Here is a 21,431-nt window from a genome sequence, read left to right as displayed (position 1 = left end):
AGACACTAATGCATTTTGGCTTTCTTAATAAACAGCCATGTTTTTAGACAATTATTGGGTACAGTATAAACAGTTTAGCTAACAACTGCATGTAAGTAATTTCCCAATTTAAACTGTTTTATTATATAGACCATTCCTACATAAGATTAACTAAGAGCCCAAATATTTGCTCACAAATTTTGTCTGGTTTGGGGGCATATTATAAAAAAAAATGAATCCAAATGGAGTTCCTGTTAAATACATGAGTCACTAATGAGATCCTTCTGAACAGTCTTAACACTCAGTGTACTATAATCTTGTTTCATTATAAGGAAAAGCACTAATGGCTTCAGTAAACATTTTCTTCCTTTCAGTTGCCCCTATACAGTGGCATGTATCATAAAAGATTAAGCATGCCCATTAAATCACCTCAGTTTAAAGCACAATAAATGGAAGGTTGCACACTTTCAAAGTGCTCTTGTAACATTTTCTGAAAAATGCCAGTGAATTTTATGACAGGGGAAATTTGGAAACCAATTTCCAACCAGGGATTCCACAGTACATCTTCAGAGGCCACCAAGGTCTTAAAAAGTGGTGTTTGTCATCCTTTTTGAATATATTCATACAGCCAAGAAAACAACTACACACTCTGAACACTGAAATATAAGTCCGAGAATACCTCCACAATTTGTCTATACTCATGTAATCATAATAGATTTGTTACATATTATTGTATCAATAAATTGTTGCTAATGCTTAACGAGATCAGAGACAATATCCTGACTTGATTCTATGCCATGTATCCTGTGCCCTAGGAACTTCAAGCACTAACTCCACACTTAGCTCCAGGCTCTTCCATTAGTAAGACCCCTTTAACAGACCTAATAGTAACAGGTCGCAAATTGGTTGAAACTGCAAGAGGCCAGAAAAAAAAATACACTGGTGATTTAACCATCACTCTTTAAACAGAAAATTGAATTACAAATTTGCAAAACCATGCTTGAAACATTTCCTAGCCCCTCCCTCCCTGAAAAAAAAAAGACAAGTGGGTTCTTGCAAAGAAACTTTATCTTTTTCAAGTATTCAAAACTGTTAAATAAGTACAAGGTGTTCACATCATTTACATGGTGGACAATATCAGCACTGCCCTTATCTTATTCTGTATACTGTATACTGCTACCCTTGTACACATAATGCTCTAAAATGTCAGCAAACTATTCACATGTATTTTTTGTTTTAATAAATCAACTGGAATTCCAATAGCTGGCTACTAACAAAGACCACAAACAGTACACCTGGGACAGTATACAGTGTGAAATGGACACGTCTGAGAGGGGAAAAACATTTAGCAAAGTTCAAAGCTGCAATGGTCTGCTGGTGATATGAAGAACAAAGGAAAAGAATGATGGGATGATTATGCTCCCGTACTCCCTTAATTCTTTTGAGCAGTATATATGTACACACACTGCTCACAACAAAATGATATACAGAACGACTAGGGGTGGGTAACTCCATTACTCTACACTTCTATCACACACTCCAAGGTCTGTCAATCAAAAATAGTACTGTTTTCACAATGACCGCAGAATGACTGGATAGAAGTTATTTTCTTCAATTTACAACAATGGGCAATGACAATCCTGTTGAGTTCCGACCCTCATTCTCCTTTCAAAAACACAGAAATTTGTCAGGGCTAAAAAGGGCATGGGTTATATTTAGATTAGCACTATGTTATGGGAACACTGCACAGGAAATAAAAATTTCAAAGACACTTTTTTAAGGGATGCCAAGATATTTACTAAAGGAAGTATACCAAGCACCATGCACCCCCACCACGACTGAAATGGTTTCCTATAAAAAGACAAAATGTTGAGATGAACTACAGCTGAGAGATGTGTTTTGCATATTTTAAACAAACCATGTTTATCTGACAGATCATAATTTAACTAGTAATTTAAAGGTTTTTTAAAGTGAAATCTGCACCCAGTCATTCAGTACATCATGTTTCCTGGATACGTCTAGTGATGCAGTGTGTAAATATACATATATAAGTGCTGCCACTATGAAACCTAAGGTTAATTTTCTCGTAACAGAACTTGACACTCGGAGTTTAAAAAGTCTAGGGTAGTTTCATTATTGTGTTTCCCAATGATTGAATTAAGTGTATAACTGGATAGATCTGTTTTAGCCTTTATTCTACAACTGAGCATGAGCTCTTAATAGAATTTAGAATTGCACATAAGGCTAATAAAAAGTACAATAAAAATCTGCACATATCAGACTTAGGAAGAGTTAATATACTGTACACTTTCTACAATATTTATGTTGATAATGAATAAACAATTGAGAAATGCCATCACTAAAATTTACAGAAAGGTCTTTTGTGTTTTTTTTTTGTATTTCTGTTTTTCCTTTTTTTAAATCAACATACAGTTGATTAGAAAGTTAAACTTTATGTACATTAAGGTCAAAGACCCTCAGCTTATGCATTAAGCCTCAGCGACTGATCCTCTCTTCTCCTAGAGGAGATATCAATGTCTATAGAATCTTTCCCAACAATAAGTCGGAGTCTTTTAGCTGGAGGAAGTGGAATGAAATCATCATCAAACTCCTCATCATAGTAATCCTCTTCTTCCCCGGATGAAGATTCCTGGTCTGTGTTTCTGGCCCCGTGAACCCTGTGGTCATAGATCTCTCCACCTTCACTCACGGGGAGACCATTCCCAGTCACCTCCTCCGAACGCATCTGAGTCACCCCCCTGCCATCGTCTTCCCGCTTGAGCTGGATTTTGAGCTTTGTTGGGTTGCTGTTAGGTCCTGGGTTGAAGCCGTTGTTCAGCTTTGCTACATAGGAGCTGTTTTTGTCCTTGTCGTGGTCTTTGCTGAACTTGATGCTTATCTTCGAGGAGTTCACCATGTCTGCCTCCTGCTCATTCGTTTTGCTACTGCTGCTGTCGCGGCGGCGGCGCAGGGTTAGTTTGGGAATTCCCGAGCTGTTCTCTAGAATGAGCTGCGCATCGTAGCGCGTGATGCTGCGCTTTTTTTTGCCTTTGCCCACTGTGCGGCAGGCAGCTTTCCCCTTTTCTACAGCCATTATTTTTCCTCCATTGGCTGCCCCGTTGTAATCCTGCCGCCTGTCAGGTAAGCCCAAGAGCATCTTCCCACATTCCCCAATGTCACTTGCACAGGAAGGGCTCATCAGGTCAGGGACACCCTCCTGGATGAACACCTCGCTGAAGGAGCCCCTGTCCTCCAGCTTAATCGCCCTGTCTGTTTTAACCTGTGACAGCCGCCTCCTGCGCAAACATGTTCCATTTCTCTGGCAGCTGCCGTCCAGTTTCGGCAAGGGGCTGTTCAGTTTTATTCCCCGCGTCATGCACATGTGCTCCTCAAAGTCCATCGGCTCCGTTTTTATCACAACCCCGCCGTGAGTGTGACCGTCCAACATATTTGGTTCAAGCTTTATGTCGGAGGTCTCATGAGGATTCAATCTAGTTCTTGTCGACCTCCGAGTTCGGTAAGTGCAATTTAAGCTCCCATCATACACAGTAGCACCTTTTAAAGAGTTATCCTTGTTTTCTTTTGCAGCGTGGCGGGTCAAGCACCCACTTGACCCCTCCACTTTCACTGGTCCCCCCGTTTCTCTCTCCTTTTTCACTGGGAGGTTTTTGTAAAGAACAACTTTAGGCTCTTTAAGAACCAAACTCCCCACATCTAGTTTACTCGAGGAAGTCTTTTGCTCTGGCCTCCGACACTGACTCCTCAACCTTACTTTTGAGAGCAAAGGCTTCGTGGGTTTTGATTTTAGTCTCTTTGGTACCCTGGAATTATTCATATGACTTTGTTTAGAAGATGAGGTAGACGAAGTTCTTTGCAAAGACTGCCTGGTCAGAGTCCTGCTTTTGTTGAACTTTTTCATGCTTGACGATGATCTTTTCCTTGCAGCTAAAATGACAAAGAAAACAAAAAAACACAGATTAAACCTGTTCACTCACTTGATTGGAACAGGACGGATAGTGAGAAAAGTTCACATTGTAGTGATATTTAGTACTACTACATTTACTAAGGTGACTTCTGTAATTCTGATTTTTATCATGAAAGAAAGGATTTTTGAAACCCTGAGAATACCTTTCAGCTAAAGTCTTGAAAATAAACAATCACAAACACAGATAAAAAGTTATTGCTAAAAAATCTTAATAATGGTAAAATAACAGGAAAATCCATTCTTTACCACCTCTTCTGCAATACTATCAAAATCTTATCTGGGACATAATGTCAGCCCTGTGTCACCCAAATGCTTTACATGAATGGGGGATAACATGGATCTCTCTGCTTTTGTAAATAAAGAGCACTGGGATCATTTGTGATGAAAAATGCTACATAAATGCAAGGAATTATTAATATCCCTAAATAACACTTGATTTTTTTAAAACAGCTGGTATTTCCCAAGCAAAATGGTGGCAGTTTGTTCTTAATTACAACTAACAAAATAAGTTCCCATTAGTTTCAGTTTCAACAGAAAAAATATAATTCATATTCATATGGGTTTTAAAGATTACATCATCAGGATAATGATCTACAAATTGCTAGAAAATAATTACTAAATATCTTACATTTACTGAAAAACACAAAAAAGCTATTATCAAAAAATATCAAACCAAAATATTTTTTTAACGAATGTGCATCATACTGGTGAACCTACATGCTTGTGCATGAGACATTTCCTGAGAGTTATCTGCATCAGTATGAGAGCCAACAGACTGGCTGTCTGAGTTTTTGCTGCCCTCCCCCAACTTCTTTAGCCTGTTCAGGCGCTTGTCTGTTTCTCTCAGTCCATACTTGCTGTTGATTACGGGAGTAGGAACAGGCAGGCCAGCTTTAGATTTGAAAGCACCAGTGCCCCTTCTATAAAAACAAATAGACAACAAATATGACTCAGTAAAGAAGAAAAAGTATTTTCCCCAAATACAATACATTTAAATTAGCTGTGACAAATAACAATGAACAAATGCTTAAGAAATATTTTCAAATGTATCATTTGTAAGGAAGTCCTTGGGGTGAAGCTTGTGGGAACATGCACTTGGTCAAAACTATTAAATTAATCTCAAAGCTACTTAACTTCCAACATTTCCAATCTCTTCCACTGTAGTATTTTGATACAGCCAGCTTAATTGCTATAATGATTGCCCTGCTTATGAGTTCAATAATTAAGGATCTCGTTGTTGCCAATTCCTACAATGCGGCACACTAGAGGAGCCACATGTTCAACAGTCCTGCTCTAAGACAACAATTTAGGGATTTCTGAAGTTTGATGATTAAAACAGTATTAACACAAAATTAACAATAAAATAAAATACATAATATTACACAGTGCCATTGTCCGAAAGACATTCAGCTTCAAATAAAACCTTTTCTCCTTTGTGAATCGAGTTTGCACTTTCTTCATAGCTGGGAACAGAACCTTTACTAAATACAATTTTATCTAATAACATAAGACACAACCATAGAAAAAGTAACAAGAGTAAACCAAGACAGATTCAAAGTAGATCACTTTGATATTAATAGTTTTAATCTTCCTAATTTCTGGTAAAAAAAAAAGGTTTTATTGTAACAGAAGGTAATCAATATCTTTCGGTTGGAAGGTTTTGGCACACTATGGCAGGCCGGTGAAAAGTTCATACTGATTTGATTTTCAGCCCTTGACACCAGCAAAATTGCTGCAGGTTCACGGTGTGTGAACAGGAGAAAAGGACAAGCTGTCTTTTGCCACATCATCACCGTTTAAAAATTATAACTGTGCTTCTAGAAAATTAAATTTACTTATTTATTGTAATGTCTGCTGAAATTTATTTCACAAATTGGTAGTTCATTACAACAATATTCACAGAAAAGCTGAAGAGGGGCTCCTTAATGTTTCTAATTACAGACACCCTGTTAATGTTTTTTGAAGAAGAAAACTTTGATATCATTCTACTATGGATAATTGAATGTTAGTACAAGAGGCACTGCATATGTATCAATATACATGTGTAAACGTTTTTCCATCACTGGAAAACACGAAGAACAAAAAGAGTAAAGAGCACGACCTTTGAGTTTGTCATCAATTCTTCCTTGGCTAAACTGTTCTAGTACCAATTTATTAATAGCAATAAATTACTCTTAACAAATAAGAATTAGAGTGGGGTGCAATAGTTTTGTATATATGCATTGGTGAGTAAAAAGGTTGAAAACAAAGCACACTTTGTACAGCTTTAGCACCTGTATTACAAAACACAGAGATCAAACCACTGAAACAAAACTTGAAGTGGGGCTCCTAAACTATTTGGTAAGTTGTAATAATATAAACTGTGTATAAACGAATTGAATTAAAACAATAAAAGAGCAATAAATACCTTTCACATGTGTAGCATTCACAGAATTCATTGTTTTCACCAAAGAAGCCATCACCATAATAACAGGAAATCTCCTCTCCGGGTTCAATGTCCCTTAGAACCTTCACACATGCAGTGTCTCGGCCAGTTGAAACAAACTGGAACATAGCAAGCCACCAACACGTTTTACTGCCTTTTCCTTTTGAATAACAAATACTGACTTGTTTGCTTAGAAAAGTTATTTTAAATAAGACCACAGCATAAAAAACTCACCTTGCAATTTGGGCGGCAATCTGAAATACAAAACAAAAAGTTATTTTAATGAATAATTTAACTAGCAACACTAGGTTAACTCCTTTCCAACTTACAACTTGAGATTTCGGCAAGGTTTTTTTGCGAACTTCTACAGAAACCTCAAGTTCACGACGTTACAGCAAGGGACTGCAGCTCATGAATGGAAATGAAGTGCATCCACTCTGGACTGAGCGACAGTCCACATGTCACCAGACGGAAATAGGATACATACAGAACACAGTAAATACATACACGGTCCTCAACATTTATTTCACTAATTCCATTAATCACCACTGTCAGATATCCAAAGTATTAGTAATGAACTTTTCAACCACATCAACCTTTGTCAGGATGAAGCCAGGGGAATATTTTAGAAGTGACCAACTCTTCCAAGATATTTGGTAACTTGATATGTATAAATTTGGCATGCCCCAAACCCCCAAGTTCAATTTTTTCTGGCAAAATCTGATACGGAAGGACAACAAGATGCCCCTTTTCTAGTTGAGCTGGCCTGGAATGAACCTTCAGTAACGTGGCCCGCAGTACAAGTGGATACAAACATAAGCTGATTTGGATAAATGCATCATATTTTGTAAAGGAACAAATAATAGGTTTATTCCATGCTGAAAAGAGAAGAGAGAATACACGTTTCAGCTGTGGAGCCTTCTTCAGGTGTCAGATATTTGTGCAATGCAAAATATAAAGGTTCAAAAGGTAGCAAGACTATTTATAACATAATTCACAACAAACTAAAATAGTGCCCATCTAAGTGCAACAGATGCAGCCAAGAAATATTAATAATCACCTCTTATTCCATTTACAAGAAACACACTGCAATTCTTTAAAAACATTCTTCAGACATTTCTGAAACTTCATGATATTCTATTTCCCCAAATATAGAAGCCCGCCTAACATCTCCTTAAAACATCACATTCACCCCTTAGTTGCTTTAAAAATGGGTTTAGTTTCCAAATGCTTCTAAATTCCTCTGCCTGTGCTGGAAGTATTGTATCAAACTGATATTCCTTGTTGACATGCAAGTTATTAAAACAGTCGAATTACCTTTTTAGCACTGCAGTTCTTTTTTTTAATTGAGACAATTTTAACAGGAAAACGTATTTCGAAATTTTCAATTCAAAGTTATTGATCCCAAAGGGCCAATTTAAGTTTTTAAGATAGCCAGTAAATATGGACTATACATTTGGAAAATGCACACCTTGTCTTATTTTTAAGCTTTGTATAATCTGTCAAGCATTAATTGCATTAAGTGGAAAATATGACCCATGTTCTTACTGGGTAATACTTGATTCCACACTATAATTGGGTATGATAGCATTTCTAATGCTGTGAATATCATTGCACAATATTATGTAATACCCCATAATACCCATATTTAATTGAATCTTCTGAATCTAATAAACAGCATTTTTTTATTGCCAAGACCGCCTTCATATGAGAACATATTTGATATTAAATGGTGTTTAACTTTGCATTTGTTTGCTCTGTTTCCTTGTGATTGGGACCTGTGTAACAAAAGAAAACAGTTCTTTGATTCAATTTTTTATGTTAGCAAAGTTAATATTTCCCATAATAACATTACTCTAGTGTGGACACTGTGACTCACGTCTAGAGAGAATGCGCCTTTAGATTCACAATGTTTAAAGTAAAACTTTCTTCACATTCAGGAGTATACTGAAACTATGGTTATAAAGTATTTTGTTTGAATATGTTGCAAAAAAGTAAAGTGAGAATGAGAAACCTCTCTCATTTTAGTAACTAGCTACACTTTAGCAGCTAGGGTTAGTAACTGAATTGACTTGAAAATTAACTTTTGTATAAACATAATTAACAAGTTAGTCATGCTGTACTGATTCATAATTCATAATTACTCCCCAGCTGCAAATATGGGTCCAGGCAGACAGATTGAGCAGGCATACCGTGGTTGATAAAGGCAGCTGGTCCGAGCCACAGCTGAGCACAGTTCTTCCTCGTGGAGTACATGACACTGAAGTCATTCTCCCCGTGACGAAGCAGCATGTTCTCCTCGCTCTCCGACAGCTCCGCAATACAGCCCACCAAGTACTCAATTTTGTCATTCCTTTTCCTAAGGGATACAATTGCACGAATCTGAATGACATGTGCTTGACCGCTCCCGATACTGTCCCCGTTTGTGTTAACTAATTAGTACCAGTATCATTAAAACTTAAATAACTCACGCCCGGAGGACCAAGGTTAAGCCAGGCATGCTTTCCAAATTAAGGACTTATTGAATGTGTGTAAAACTTTATCACATTAAAAAAAAAGCTTGTTTTAACACAGTGCAGGCTACAGACAATGACATTATGGCCCATTACAAAAGTTTACAATTTTCAAAGCAAAATTAATCAACCTCTTCAGTGTGTAGATTTAATATGGCAATTACAATATACATTAAAGAATCACAAAATGAATTATTGCACCTTTAAATTTAAATGTTCTACAGAAAGGAGGGGGTTTTAAAAACATACCACTCTTTTGTTGCAACAATTTTAGCTCCGTTCTGCTCTGAAGAATAGCGATTACAAGGAAGAATTTCAAACCCACTGTCAGAGGCAAACATTCGTAGATAAATGAATACCTAGGCAAGAGAAAAAACACAAAATTAATTTCCTGCAGTTAAAAATATATATTTTAACACTGCACAAACAGTCTCACAACAGGAAAAAATAAGTGTAACAGAGGTATCAATCATATAACATTCTAACAAAATATAAGCCGCATAACACAAATTAGCCAACAAAGCACACAATAAGGATGCATGCAGAGGAAAACGCTTTGGTATGCTTCCTTCATTTCTATGCCGTCTCATAAATAAATATTTAGAAGCCTAGGCAAACTGTATGTAAGCAGGACTAAACTCCTTTATAATAAATACGCCCATTGTAGTACAAGTTCCATCATTTGTATGAACTGAAAACAACAAGAGTTCAAAGTAATCTTATTACTAGATCAATCGAGGCTTCAGTTCAATTATGTATCGGAGTTCAGGTGGAATGAAAACGAGCAGGAGTGGGGATCCACAGGACCAGGGTTAGGAACCATTGCAGTGAAACCATTTAAAAGTGGCTCTCTACCCCTTAATTTTGACATGGTTGTTTCTTTCAAAATATTACAACATAACTGCTTCCTTAGCAGAAATCAATGCATTTCAAACAATAACTTATAAAGAACTTTCTCCTTCCAATGGCTATTTCTGTGTTTTTGATTGAAGAATTCTTACATGCTCCTTGAAGAGTTTTTCCTGGGCTTTCGTCTTATGAAGAAAGTAGTGTCTGGCCCAGTCTCCTGCAGTCAAGGCCTGAAATGCCTTTTCCAAGCTATCATGTTTTTTAAAGTATTCTATCACTTCCTTTAGTTCTTCTTGTCTTCCTTTGATGGGTCGAAACCTAAAAATATAAAAATGCCTTCAGTTTTTTTTTTAAGTTCAGGGTGGGTTATTTAAAAACTACCACACTGGTGCACAAAAATATTGTTTTACAGGAAGAGCAGCTTTTCAGAGATCTTCATTTCTTGTTTACAATGTTAACTAACTGTGTTAACTAACACAGCTAACAGTGTTAGAACACAGTTACTAACACAGTAAATAAAAGCTATGGTTGGAAAGCATCAGGTCACCCAGGCTACTTACACTTTAAGAGATAGGCACACAGTAATTCTCTGTTCAAGCCTTACAGAAGGCAGAAAAGTAGTATTCAAGAGAAAGGCATTCAGGAATTTAGATGTTTAAACACAACCTTTTTCCAAGATTTGCAATAGGTTTAAATGGCACTCAGGACTCAGTTTTTTTATAATAAAGAGAATGGAAATATTTTCTATTTCAGTGAACTATGTTATTAAACTTCTAATATGTATGACATTCGTGCTGAAACATACAAAAAATGAAGAGACACTATGCACTAAAGAAAAATATTTTATTGCTATATTGCAATTTGTTCCCTTATTACCACCATTTTATTCTGAAAGAAATTAAGGAATTTTCCACACTTAATTTAACAATTTATCTAGTGTTGAGGATAGAACCTTGGAGTTAGTTTTATTTGAATTACTGATTTATGGCACTGCTGTACTTTTAACAAAGTATTTTGTTGCCTTCCACTTACATTTTATTCTACAAAAATATATTTTTGCTTGACAGATGCTACTTTTAACCCAAGGAGAATATGGTTCAGAAAGAAACTGGTGTTCTCCCATGGTCTCTAGACCTTTGTCAGAAGATATCGCAGTCATCAGTAAATCAAAAGTTCTCTGCATTGCACCATGTTTTAAGCTAGTCATTTAAAGAAAGCTATCTCCTTCAGAGTTATTTTTACCACAGTACCATACAGGAATATATATTCCAATCCATAAAAGCACCAAGTCACCACCATAGGCCTGTGCAGCTGAAGTCTTACAAACCTGGTGTTCATTTTGTGTGTCTGAAATCCTAAGTAGGGATCAAGGATCAAACTGGTTGCTAGATCATCATTTTCACACAGCTCTTTGGCTGTCATCCCTGAGGAGGGGACGTATCGTCTCTCCACTTCTAGGGAAGCACCACTGAAACCTGTGGGGAATAAAGAGAAATAGAGAAAAATGACTACATTGAGAAAAATGTAATGTGGACCTGCCTAATGCCTTTTAAAGAGCACTTAAGTTGTATTATGAGTATAAGAGAATGACTTCAAAATATGTCTATAGCTACAGAATAACTGTATTTGACTTACTGCACCTAAAGTAAAATGTAAATAGATTCTTTCAAATACTAGATACTGCAACTAATTCTCAAAATAATCAACCAAAAGAAAGGTTATAAGGCTTTTACATAATACATTCGCTACAAAATAAAACTGCACGTACAAGTTTATCTAATTATTCTTCCTTTAAAATATTTAAGAATGAACTGAGTTCTTAAAATTATGACAAAACTGGAAATTCAAGAAGCTTTACCAGAGGTCCCCACTGGAGGTTAAAACTCATTCAAATGAAATACAGATGCTGTGTTAGAAACAGGATTCCATTAGACTTCAATGCCTCTCTCTATTTATGTGCGAAACATTATATGATGAAATGGCTAGGTAATCAAAAATAGTCTGGGCTCAAAAAAACATTTCTGATTTTTAAACTTTTTTTTTACATTTGGAAACATTACAAAATCTGCATCCCCTTGAAAAAGGTTCAACATCAGAAATCTATCACCATCCACAATGTAAAAAAATGTATTGTCCTGTACTTGTATAGACATGCAATTGTTTCCACTGCAAGACAAGTAATGCAGCTTAAGACTTGGCTTTAAATCATTAAACAAAGGAATTCATAAAAAGGTTTCTCCTGCGTTTAGAAACAACCCACAGGAATGACCTGACATTCATTTCAAGCTTTGCGCCGCGATTTATTAAGTTGTCATCAACCTCCTGTGGAAGCAAAACTAATTTAAAACGAAGATTTAAATTAAATAAAAACGCATCTTTTCATACATCTACCACAACGCCGGCCATGCTCTGTGTACTCCATATCAACTACCAGTCTCGTGCTGACCAAAGGACTTCAGACCAGCATGAGAAAAAAAATCTCATCTATTTCCGAAGTAGTTTAAAGCACCAAAATCGTCCTTTTAGTTAATGCCTTCTTTCCTACTCCAGTTAGGATATAACTCTATTAGCGTTATTGCTCAACTCATTTGTCAAATATTCAACAGAAGCATGTTTCTGGCTCACAGCTCCGCCAGGAAATATACTGTATATAGGGAATAACTGGCTTTGCCCAAACCCAAAGGTTGAGCAGTTAAGAGCTAATTACAAAAAAAAGAAATATGTACTATGTATGAACTCATTTCATTTTAATGCAATGTATTCAGAAGCTTAATTCTCTCGATAATAGGCAGTTATCACAGATATTAACTTCAGATGTAACACGCATCACAGCAAATCTCAAAACAACACCAACGCTGCCCAAAAAACGTTACTTTCATTGTTGAACTTGCACAAACAATGACAGAAGATGACACGAGAAGTGAAACCGCAGTGCGCATGGGCGAGCGAAGTGTTTAAAAGCGACAATGACAAGCTTACGTCGACTACATCGTCTGCTACTTGGAGAGCTTTTGCTGTGCCTCAGGTGTGCTCTAGGAGAATGCTGCAGCCTTGACTGATTCGGAGTCTGTTCACTGGAGAACCTGCTTCCATGTCTCCTGCCATTTAATACCATGTTCTTGGATTCTCCCAACCACTTCATACCAACAAACAGCCTGATCTAGTTGCATTTAGTCTCTGTATTTATGATGCCCTGTAGAGTGGGATAGGTAAGCCCAGGTCCTTCCCCTGCAGGAATAAAAGATAAAAACAGCAATATTATTACAAATTCAAGACCAAGTATTTTTTTCCACTTTGAGACTCCAATAAATTCATAACATTCTTTCTGCTCTATGGGGTACTCACAAAAACAGTTTTACGGTGTTTTGAGAAGTGGTGAATGGCAATTATGAAATGGAATTTGGATTAAGAAGCACTACCCCTTAAAGATCCATTTCCACCCATTGTCAATAACTGGTAACTGCTCAGAGTGCGGCATGGTGGCGCAGATGTTAGCACTGCTGCCTCTCAGCGCTGGGGTCCTGGACCTGAAGGGTGCTATCTGTGTAGACTTTGTATGTTCTCCCTGTGGTTGTGTGGGTTTTCTTTGGGTGCTCCAATCTCCTCCCACAGTCCAAAGACAAACTGCTACATTTATTGGCTTCTGGAAAAACTGGCCCTGGTGTGTGTGTGCTGTGTTTGTGTCTGTCTACCCTGTGATGGACTGATGTCCCATTTACAATTCTACTACAGAGAAAACTAACAATGTATGCATGCATCTATCTGTGTGAGGTTAGTAAGGTTAGTAAGTTTGTTTGAACCAAAAATTACTTTATATAGTCCCTCCACCAAAGCACAGACAGAAATAATGAAGTCAGTGATTAATGCAGCATGCCTGCCACTCCACACATCATTTTTGATGACACATCCGCATTTATAGAATATATTTTAAAGACAAAATTTATAAAAACGTCCTTATTACTTCTAAGTTGATGCAAAATAGAAAAATAACTGTAATAATATACTCGCTACCTTTTATTAACCTGTATACAACGTTCCAGCTCCAACCAACCAGAGCTACAGGCCATCTGGGTTTCCAAAAATAAAAACGTATCGTGCACAATTTCCCATTTATTGCCACACAATGAGTACTGACAGTTATTTGATATGTCAGTTATATGTCACCCCATATGCTACTGGAGTGGCATATAAGTAGTATTTGTACTTTTAACTTTATAAGTGGTGATTTAGAGTACTTCAGCTCTGTAAATATTTCTCAAGTCATTGATATGTTTATGGTACAATATAGCCAGTGTTCTTCAGTTGGCACACCTCCCAGCTGCTCTGACTGCCATGACAGATAACTAACAACTGGGAGTGATGTCATCACTCCTCATCAATGACACTGACAAGTCTTAAAACAATACACAGTTAAAAACTATCACAGGGAGGTACTAAACAAAGGAACAAAAAAATAAAATTAACTCTACATTTGCAATTGTAAGTGAATCCAGAAAAGTATCAAACAAAAAAAAGAACATTACTTGATGTATGACAATTAGTGGCATACAAGGAATTGAATGCATAAAGTTTCTTATTTACCTTCTTCTGAAAGTAAATAGCAGACTTCAAAAATTCCCCAACACAACCCATACAAAATAATTAGTGCCAAATAAATAACTGCTCCTGATTACAGCAACAATTAAGCTAGTCATCATAAAATCATTATCCTTCCTTTCAAATATGAAGGTCTCAAACATCCCAAACTACTGCAAATGAACACCTAAAAGCAGATTTTTAACAGTGAACAAGTGCCACAAATACAGCAGATAAAACCGTTCTGCTTCGAACATGGCTTGAAAAAGATTGCAAGTAGGGATTTGAGATGCAAGGTGTAGCTTGGAATTCACTCAAAATAGCAACATCTGAATGTGTTTTAATATGGTGCTCAGACAATGTGTCACATCATGTTTATCTGCATTATTGATTTACATTTTCATAATTTAATACATTTGAACACAAGCTGTTCTTTAACTAGAATAACTAGAAATTCTTAATGACCAACGCATTTTAAAAAGTATTATGAAGATTTCTTTGGTGCATCAGTCACCGTTTGCAGTGCTAACTTTTAATCATGCATGACCCCTTTAGAAAAATCACACAGGTTGAACTCTGCTGCACAGTAATAAAACAATTACAACACTGCTTATGATTATGGCACAAGGTGAACTGCTCTGCATAGCTGCTAAATCTTTTAACTCATCAAAGCCCGAAGAAGTTCAACTCTCATTGCAGCACTGCAGCTCCATGACTTGGCCAGACCAGCCTGTGAACACACTGCTCCTTCACAACAACGCGAGGGGGTGCTTGCACTCGACACAGTCCGGATCCAGCACCCTGTCACTCTCATCTCTAGTCCTCTTAAGGATTCACACGCAGCTGATGCTTTGAATTGCTGAACAGAACTGGCATTCAGATGGTACAATGGGTGCAGATAACATTTCCACCTCATTACCAAGCAAGCAAGGAGCACGTGCTACACAGCGGAGGAAGAGTATTGGGAATCGACTGTAAAGTAAAACTATGTTGAACACAATGTTTTTGTGTGGAAAACTGAAAAATGTGCAAAAATGTTAATACTGAACTAGCTATGTATGCTCAAGACCTTAAAACATAGTAATAAGCACCCATTGTGCATATTATAATGTTTTTTTTTAAACTTAAATGTTCTTTATTATAAATGTACCAGTGCAGATTCCTACTGACTCCTGAGTGCGTTTTCAACACCTGAAGGTGCTGCTTTCCAATCTGGCCTAACCAAGACTGCAGCGCCCCTCAGTGGTAACTTACTGCTAGTTTTCATCAGTTGGACTCCGAGCCTGCAAGATGCGCATGTGCGGAGGTTCTTGTCTATCCGACCCAATACGGAAGCTAGGATCCCTAACGCATAACTTTCCCATGGAGCACTGCACGGGATTTGAACGTAAATGACCCTACATCTCTACAGAGATAGACCGCAATTCTATGTTATTTCAGACAGCGCTCTCCAACCTTTCAACTGGGTTACAAAAGTCAACATCAACTCCACAAATAACGTACCGATGAATATAAGATACACGTAAAAGAAATCTACACTCAGCTCAACCGATTTGCCTTGACCATGTACTCCGTGACGTAGTCCAAAACTTCATTAAAACAACGTTTTACACGCAATATGCAGAGACAACACAAAGGACCCGGTGCTTGTGGCAGTTTCGGCAAGCACGCCGATGCCAGAGCATAAACGAACATGACGAGAAGTGACGATCATGCGCCTTGCAACTGTGCGATGATAAACCACAGTGTGTTTAACAGGTTACAAAACACGCATCATACAAATACGGGGGGGGAAAAACACCGCTTAGATAGACTTTAATTAAGAAGACATTTAACTACGTCCAGAAAAAAAAAGCATGCGTGGGCGGGTGAAGGGCTGCATGTTACAGATCATTTCTAACATTTACAAACAGATAGTGAATTAACATATACCGGAATCTGAATATTGTATTTTAAAAATTCAAAAAAAAGGGGTGTTTGATTCCACATCAGCCAGCCAAACCACAGCACTACACCCCCAGCCCCTTAACAGAGATTGTAATCATGGAGGAGAACGACAGCCTATGGCACAGCGCTCCCACATGCTGGGAGCGCTGGGGAACAGCGAGCTGGCCGCTCCTGTAGGCACCTGACCCCATCAGGAGGAACAGGAGAATGCAGCCCAGCGGGGTATTTTTTTGGAAAGGTTGTTTTCATTGATAAAATGCTGCCACCTCCTGGTTGCTGCAGCCTCCCTCTGCGCTCTAAACTGTAACAAATACCAAAAGTACCCCAAAGATGTGAAGGAAACATAATTCGGTGGCGTTATGCCCCGGAACCCCGTTACAGTTTGACATTACACAAAGGGGGGGTGACGGGGACCCCTTTTTGTGCGCACGGAGTTCGGGGGGGGGGGGGTAGGTGGGCCTCCAACAGCGTGGAGACGCTTAAACCCCTTGTCTCTTTAAATCACTAAAATGTATTATTTATTTACACCTGTCGATAACGATAGCATGAAAAATAAAGAATCTACGTCAAACGATCTTTTATATATAGCTCGGTTTTAACGGGGGAGTGAATGCGTTATATTCTGCGTTCATAGACAAAAGAATTCTAAAACTTAAGGTGTGTTTTTTTTAAAAAAAATCTCACTAAGTATCGGGCCTCTTTTTAATGCACACTAACTCATCTCCATGACCCTCTCGGCTCCATCCACCACTACAACCACCCTGCCAACAAATCTTCACCCGGAAAAAAAGTAACAAAGACACAGAGGGTTTGATCGACCAGACGTACTCCTTAAAAATACTCACTTTAACCTTTCTCCTGGGGTGTGGGTGCTCCGTCCTACGGGCCCAAAATGTCCATGAAATCCCGTCTGAAAAAAATCGGAGGAAACAAAAATTTCCAGAAAATTAACATTAAAATTCAAGATGGCGGCCGGCACAGGAGAGGAGAGAAGGGCCGCAGCACCGCCGCCGTAGACAAGAAATAGATCCCGGCCAGTATCCGTGCCATTAACCGCCCGTCGAAATACGAACCCAGTCTCAAAATTACGTAAATCGGTACACTCTTCAGCAAAACCACAGTTTACGACGAAGGCCGCGCATCTTATCGAGCAAGATCTCGTGTTTGTTTGAAATCCGACTCGGAGGTATACAGAAAGTAGTGCAGCAAAAACAAACCCCGTTCCCTTTAAACCTCTTCCCCCAGAAGGCACCGAGGTAGTCCGCTGCCGTGAGAGCGAGAGAACTTTGTAGGTAGATAAAAATAAAACGTCCACTTGGTTTTATTGCCTTTCTCGACTTTTATTTTCAAGCTCCGTTTACCTCTTCAGGAAGTCTCAAGCTGCATCTGTATGTTTCTCCCCCCCCGTGCTTCAGTTGGAGTCATTGCACATCATACACCCATTAATGCGAATGTGCCTCAGTCTCGTTTGCTCAATCCATCAGTAATTCCACATCATTTTAAAGTTTTGTTCTTTCCAACAGTGTATCCAATATGTTGCACGATGGTTTATGTAAATCAAGGACCGCCCATGCTAGGAAAAAAAAAAAGGTCGTCCAATGTAAATTAAAAATGTTGTCACCAGTATTACTATTTTTGTTTGGCTTGCTGGTTGATCCCGTCAACGGATGTTAGGGCTTCGTCTTCCTTTACAGGAAAAAAAAAAATCAGAAGTGAATGTAAAATGGACAACTAAAGAGCTGTTAACAAATGTGTGTGTTTTTGATCATTCTGTTTTAACATGTTAAATATTTTAAACGATTCTTCCATTCATCACGCAAACTTAAAACAGTGTGCTATTTTCGTTAACCGATACAGTCAAATAAATAAAATTATTTTTCTTCGTGTGGAATTATTGTAAAAGAGTTATTCAACCATTGCGTTTTTTTTATTTAATGCATACATTTAAATTTGCTTAATACTTAAATTATAATTACCGACATATTTTTATGGTACTCGCTATTTGATTACTTTTTTTGTTTTAGAAAATGCGTTCCAAATTTGTAAACATGCAGTTCTATCTACAGTGGCTAGCAAAAATATTCACCCCCTTCCCCCTGGACGTTTTCACTCCCCCCCCACTTTTTTTTATTGTGTAACAACATAGAATCATCCATCTATCCATCTAACATCCATTTTCTCACCGCTTCATCCAGTTCAGGGTCATGGGGAGCCGGAGCCTATGCCAGCAAGCAACGGGCTCAATGCAGAGCCTTGGGTGGGATGCCAGGCCATCACACTGCACACACAGACTAATTATATATATATAAAACAGCAAATAACCCATTGCATTAGTATTCACCTCCCCTGCCCCTTGAGTCAATATTTGATAGAGGCACCTTTGACAATTACAGCAAAATTGCTAAAGTTTCCTCGAGATGGATGGGGACTGCTGGTGAACAGCAATTGTCACTTCCTGCCACAGGGACCGAGGTTCCAGGCTTTAATTGGGCCAATCCAGAACATAGATTTTTTGTTTTTGTTTTCAGGACTCCAGGATGTCTCTGTACTTTACTACATCCATTTTGTCTTTAGCTTCACAAACCTTCCAGGCCATAAAATGGTGAAGCATCCACATCCAATGGGCTTGCCACTACCATTTTCTATGGTAGCGATGGTACTCTCAGGATGATATGTGGTGTTACACTTGCACTAAACATAGCTCTTAGTGTTGTGGCCAAAAACGTCAGTTTCGGTCTCATCAGACCACAAAACGTTCTTCCACTTGGTCTCAGTTTCTCCCACGTGCCTTCTGGCAAACATGCCTTCTGTAGTCAAGACCTGATGTGAGTTGTTGTTTTCAACAATAGCTTCTGTTCTGCCACTCTTCCATAAAGCCCAGATTTGTGAAGCACCTGGGCAATTGTTGTCATATGCACAGTTTCCCCCTCCTCAGCTGTGAAGGACTGTGATTCCTTTAGACTTTCATAGCCCTCCCTGACTAGTGCTGTTCTATCCTGGATGCTTAGTTTTTGAAAACGTCCTCCTCTGCAAAGATTCACAGTTGTGCCATATTTATTTAATTAGAATGGCCTTCACTGTGGTTTGGGGTATATTTAATGCTTTGGAATTTCTTATACTTTTCACCTGATGGGGCTTTTCAATAACTTGAAATATAACTTGAAAATAATGACTCTTTTTTCTCCCCTCCTTATATATGTCAAAGAAATGGGTTAGGGTTTAAAGTGTAAACTTCTTAAACCTGATGACAAAGTAAAGAGCTCCACTTTGGAATTTCAATCACATATTGATAACAAACATGCAAGAATAAAATGACTATTAGGGGAACATTCAAAATATCACCTGCTGTACATGCATAAAATGTACACAGCTGGATAACACTCCGGAAAAGAAAGCTGAATTTGTCATGATAATTTAGAAATCATACACAGGCCATTTGGAACGCAGACCAATTATTCGGGGATATATGTAAAAACACAGAAAGGAAGTCCATCGAGGTTGGCGGAGAGGTGGCTCTGTGGCTAAGGATCTGTGCCTGCGACTGGAAAATTGCCGGTTCAAATCCTGTGGCCGGCAGAGGAATCCTACTCCGTTGGGCCCCTGAGCAAGGCCCTTAACCCCAACTGCTCCAGGGGCGCCATACAATGGCAGACCCTGTGCTCTGACCCCAAGCTTCTCTCCCTGTCTGTGTCTCATGGAGAAAAGCTGGGGTATGCAAAAAGATGAATTCCTAATGCAAGAAATTGTATAGGGCTAATAAAGAAATATTATATGTTATGGTGCAGTTCTACAGCACTCGCCTTCTAAAATAAGATAGTTCTTAGTTCTGAACACAACATCATAAACAGGTTCCTATTTAATTTAAAAACTTGACCTGAAATACATTGGTCAAGCACAATTTTTGTAATTTTTGTTTTATTTGTAATCAACAATGGAATTTTTATGAAATGTCAAATCTCACTTCATTTGGTGTCTGGTTTGCAAGTACAGAGTAATGAGAAGGAGAAGACAATTCTGCACACTTTAAGTGTGTATATAGCAGAAGAAAAAAACACAATTAAAAGTAACTCATACATTGAAAGAAACAGTGAAAAGGGAGGTATTTTCTGCAAATTTTTATGTTGAAATTTGTGGAGTAATGGATTTCAGCAGTGAGCTGCAAATACTCTTCTCTTCCACTGTGTGCACCTGAACAGAGTAAGAAGGCCTGAATCAGCAGATCCCAGATGAAGAGCTGGACTATAGTCATGTTACAAGTCCTTAAGAAATCCTGGAGTTATACCTTTCAGCGCCGATACATGAGCAAAAGTAGTCTGATCTTAGTTTCTCAGGATTCCAATGCAAATTACAGACAATGGGAATTATGCCTTTTTTTAGAAAATTCTGGACATACTGCTGAACCCTATTTAATGCAGGTAACCCAGTAAGTAGGTGTCACAGTAGCATAATCTAGACGAAATAAAGGCATGTGAGAGAAGGTAAATTGGATATAGGATAGTAGTTGCTAAGTACCTGGAGGGGATCCGGGTCAGGTTTTTTTTTAACACAGGTCTAGTAGCAGTAGGTTTTAAGTCTATAGGCATAACTACAGGCATAACCCCACATTGACAAGGTCAGTAACAAATGAGCAAAGAGCAGAGAAGTTAGCTTAGTGTCGGGGTGTAGAATGGGGTCAAAGACACAGGTAGCAGGTTTTAGGTAACAAATCAGTCACATGAGTGACATCAACTGCGGTCAAATAAAGACTCTCAGACCTATGAAATCAGGAGAGGAAGAAATTGTCCTGATCACAGGACATGAGTTTAATTTGCTGTGAGAGAATTTAGTGAAGAGTTTAGAATTTTACAATTATCACTAGAGGGAGAAACATCAGAGATGAGCTTATTAAAGTATTTTGTTGTTGGTGCAGAAAAGGTCTGAAGGATTAAGGTGACCCCTTTTAATAAGACTGAAACCAAAGGAGGAGGTGGTCATCTTAATGGAGTCCCTGTAGATGAACAGTCATCCTTGTCTTCCTCAGCACAAACTCTGAAGACACTGTCTTGCTGTCTTTAGAGAGCACAGTATATTTGTGTAGAAGGGGAAGAATGAACAAAAAGAAAAAAGAGTTTCAAGACATGTTTCAGGACTTGCGTCAGTGTTGTGTTACAGATAGAGA

At 38.2% G+C, this 21,431-nt stretch overlaps 1 protein-coding gene across 2 annotated transcripts; it reads right to left on the bottom strand.

Annotated features, from left to right (window-relative positions):
- Positions 1-1,029: 1,029 nt before the first annotated feature.
- Positions 1,030-17,954, bottom strand: kmt5b (lysine methyltransferase 5B). Of its 2 annotated transcripts, XM_088611041.1 has the most exons (11): positions 17,635-17,954; positions 17,119-17,183; positions 12,731-12,979; positions 11,079-11,226; positions 9,904-10,069; positions 9,152-9,261; positions 8,582-8,748; positions 6,624-6,643; positions 6,372-6,508; positions 4,682-4,884; positions 1,030-3,924 (listed from the first exon to the last, which is right to left on the bottom strand). In XM_088611041.1, the coding sequence occupies exons 3-11, from the start codon at positions 12,891-12,893 to the stop codon at positions 2,462-2,464; spliced, it is 2,577 nt and encodes an 858-aa protein (XP_088467167.1). In that variant the 5' UTR covers positions 12,894-12,979; positions 17,119-17,183; positions 17,635-17,954; the 3' UTR covers positions 1,030-2,461. The 2 variants fall into 2 exon arrangements, with proteins under 2 accessions (XP_088467167.1, XP_088467168.1); XM_088611042.1 differs by lacking the exons at positions 17,119-17,183; positions 17,635-17,954 and adding an exon at positions 13,763-14,166.
- Positions 17,955-21,431: the final 3,477 nt, after the last annotated feature.

Source organism: Lepisosteus platostomus, chromosome 18, assembly GCF_059453375.1.
Source record: "Lepisosteus platostomus isolate fLepPlt1 chromosome 18, fLepPlt1.hap1, whole genome shotgun sequence".
Taxonomy (NCBI): domain Eukaryota; kingdom Metazoa; phylum Chordata; class Actinopteri; order Semionotiformes; family Lepisosteidae; genus Lepisosteus; species Lepisosteus platostomus.
This window is presented reverse-complemented; position numbering and strand designations above follow the sequence as displayed.

What these genes read in the sequence shown, in the direction of transcription:
- kmt5b (XM_088611041.1), bottom strand. Translation starts at nt 12,893, where the DNA reads ATGAAGTGGTTGGGAGAATCCAAGAACATGGTATTAAATGGCAGGAGA. An exon ending in AGCTGCCTTTATCAACCACG is followed by an intron (nt 6,644 to 8,581) that starts GTATGCCTGCTC and finishes TTTGTATTTCAG; the next exon opens with ATTGCCGCCCAAATTGCAAG. An exon ending in GAATGCTACACATGTGAAAG is followed by an intron (nt 4,885 to 6,371) that starts GTATTTATTGCT and finishes TTGTTTTTATAG; the next exon opens with AAGGGGCACTGGTGCTTTCA.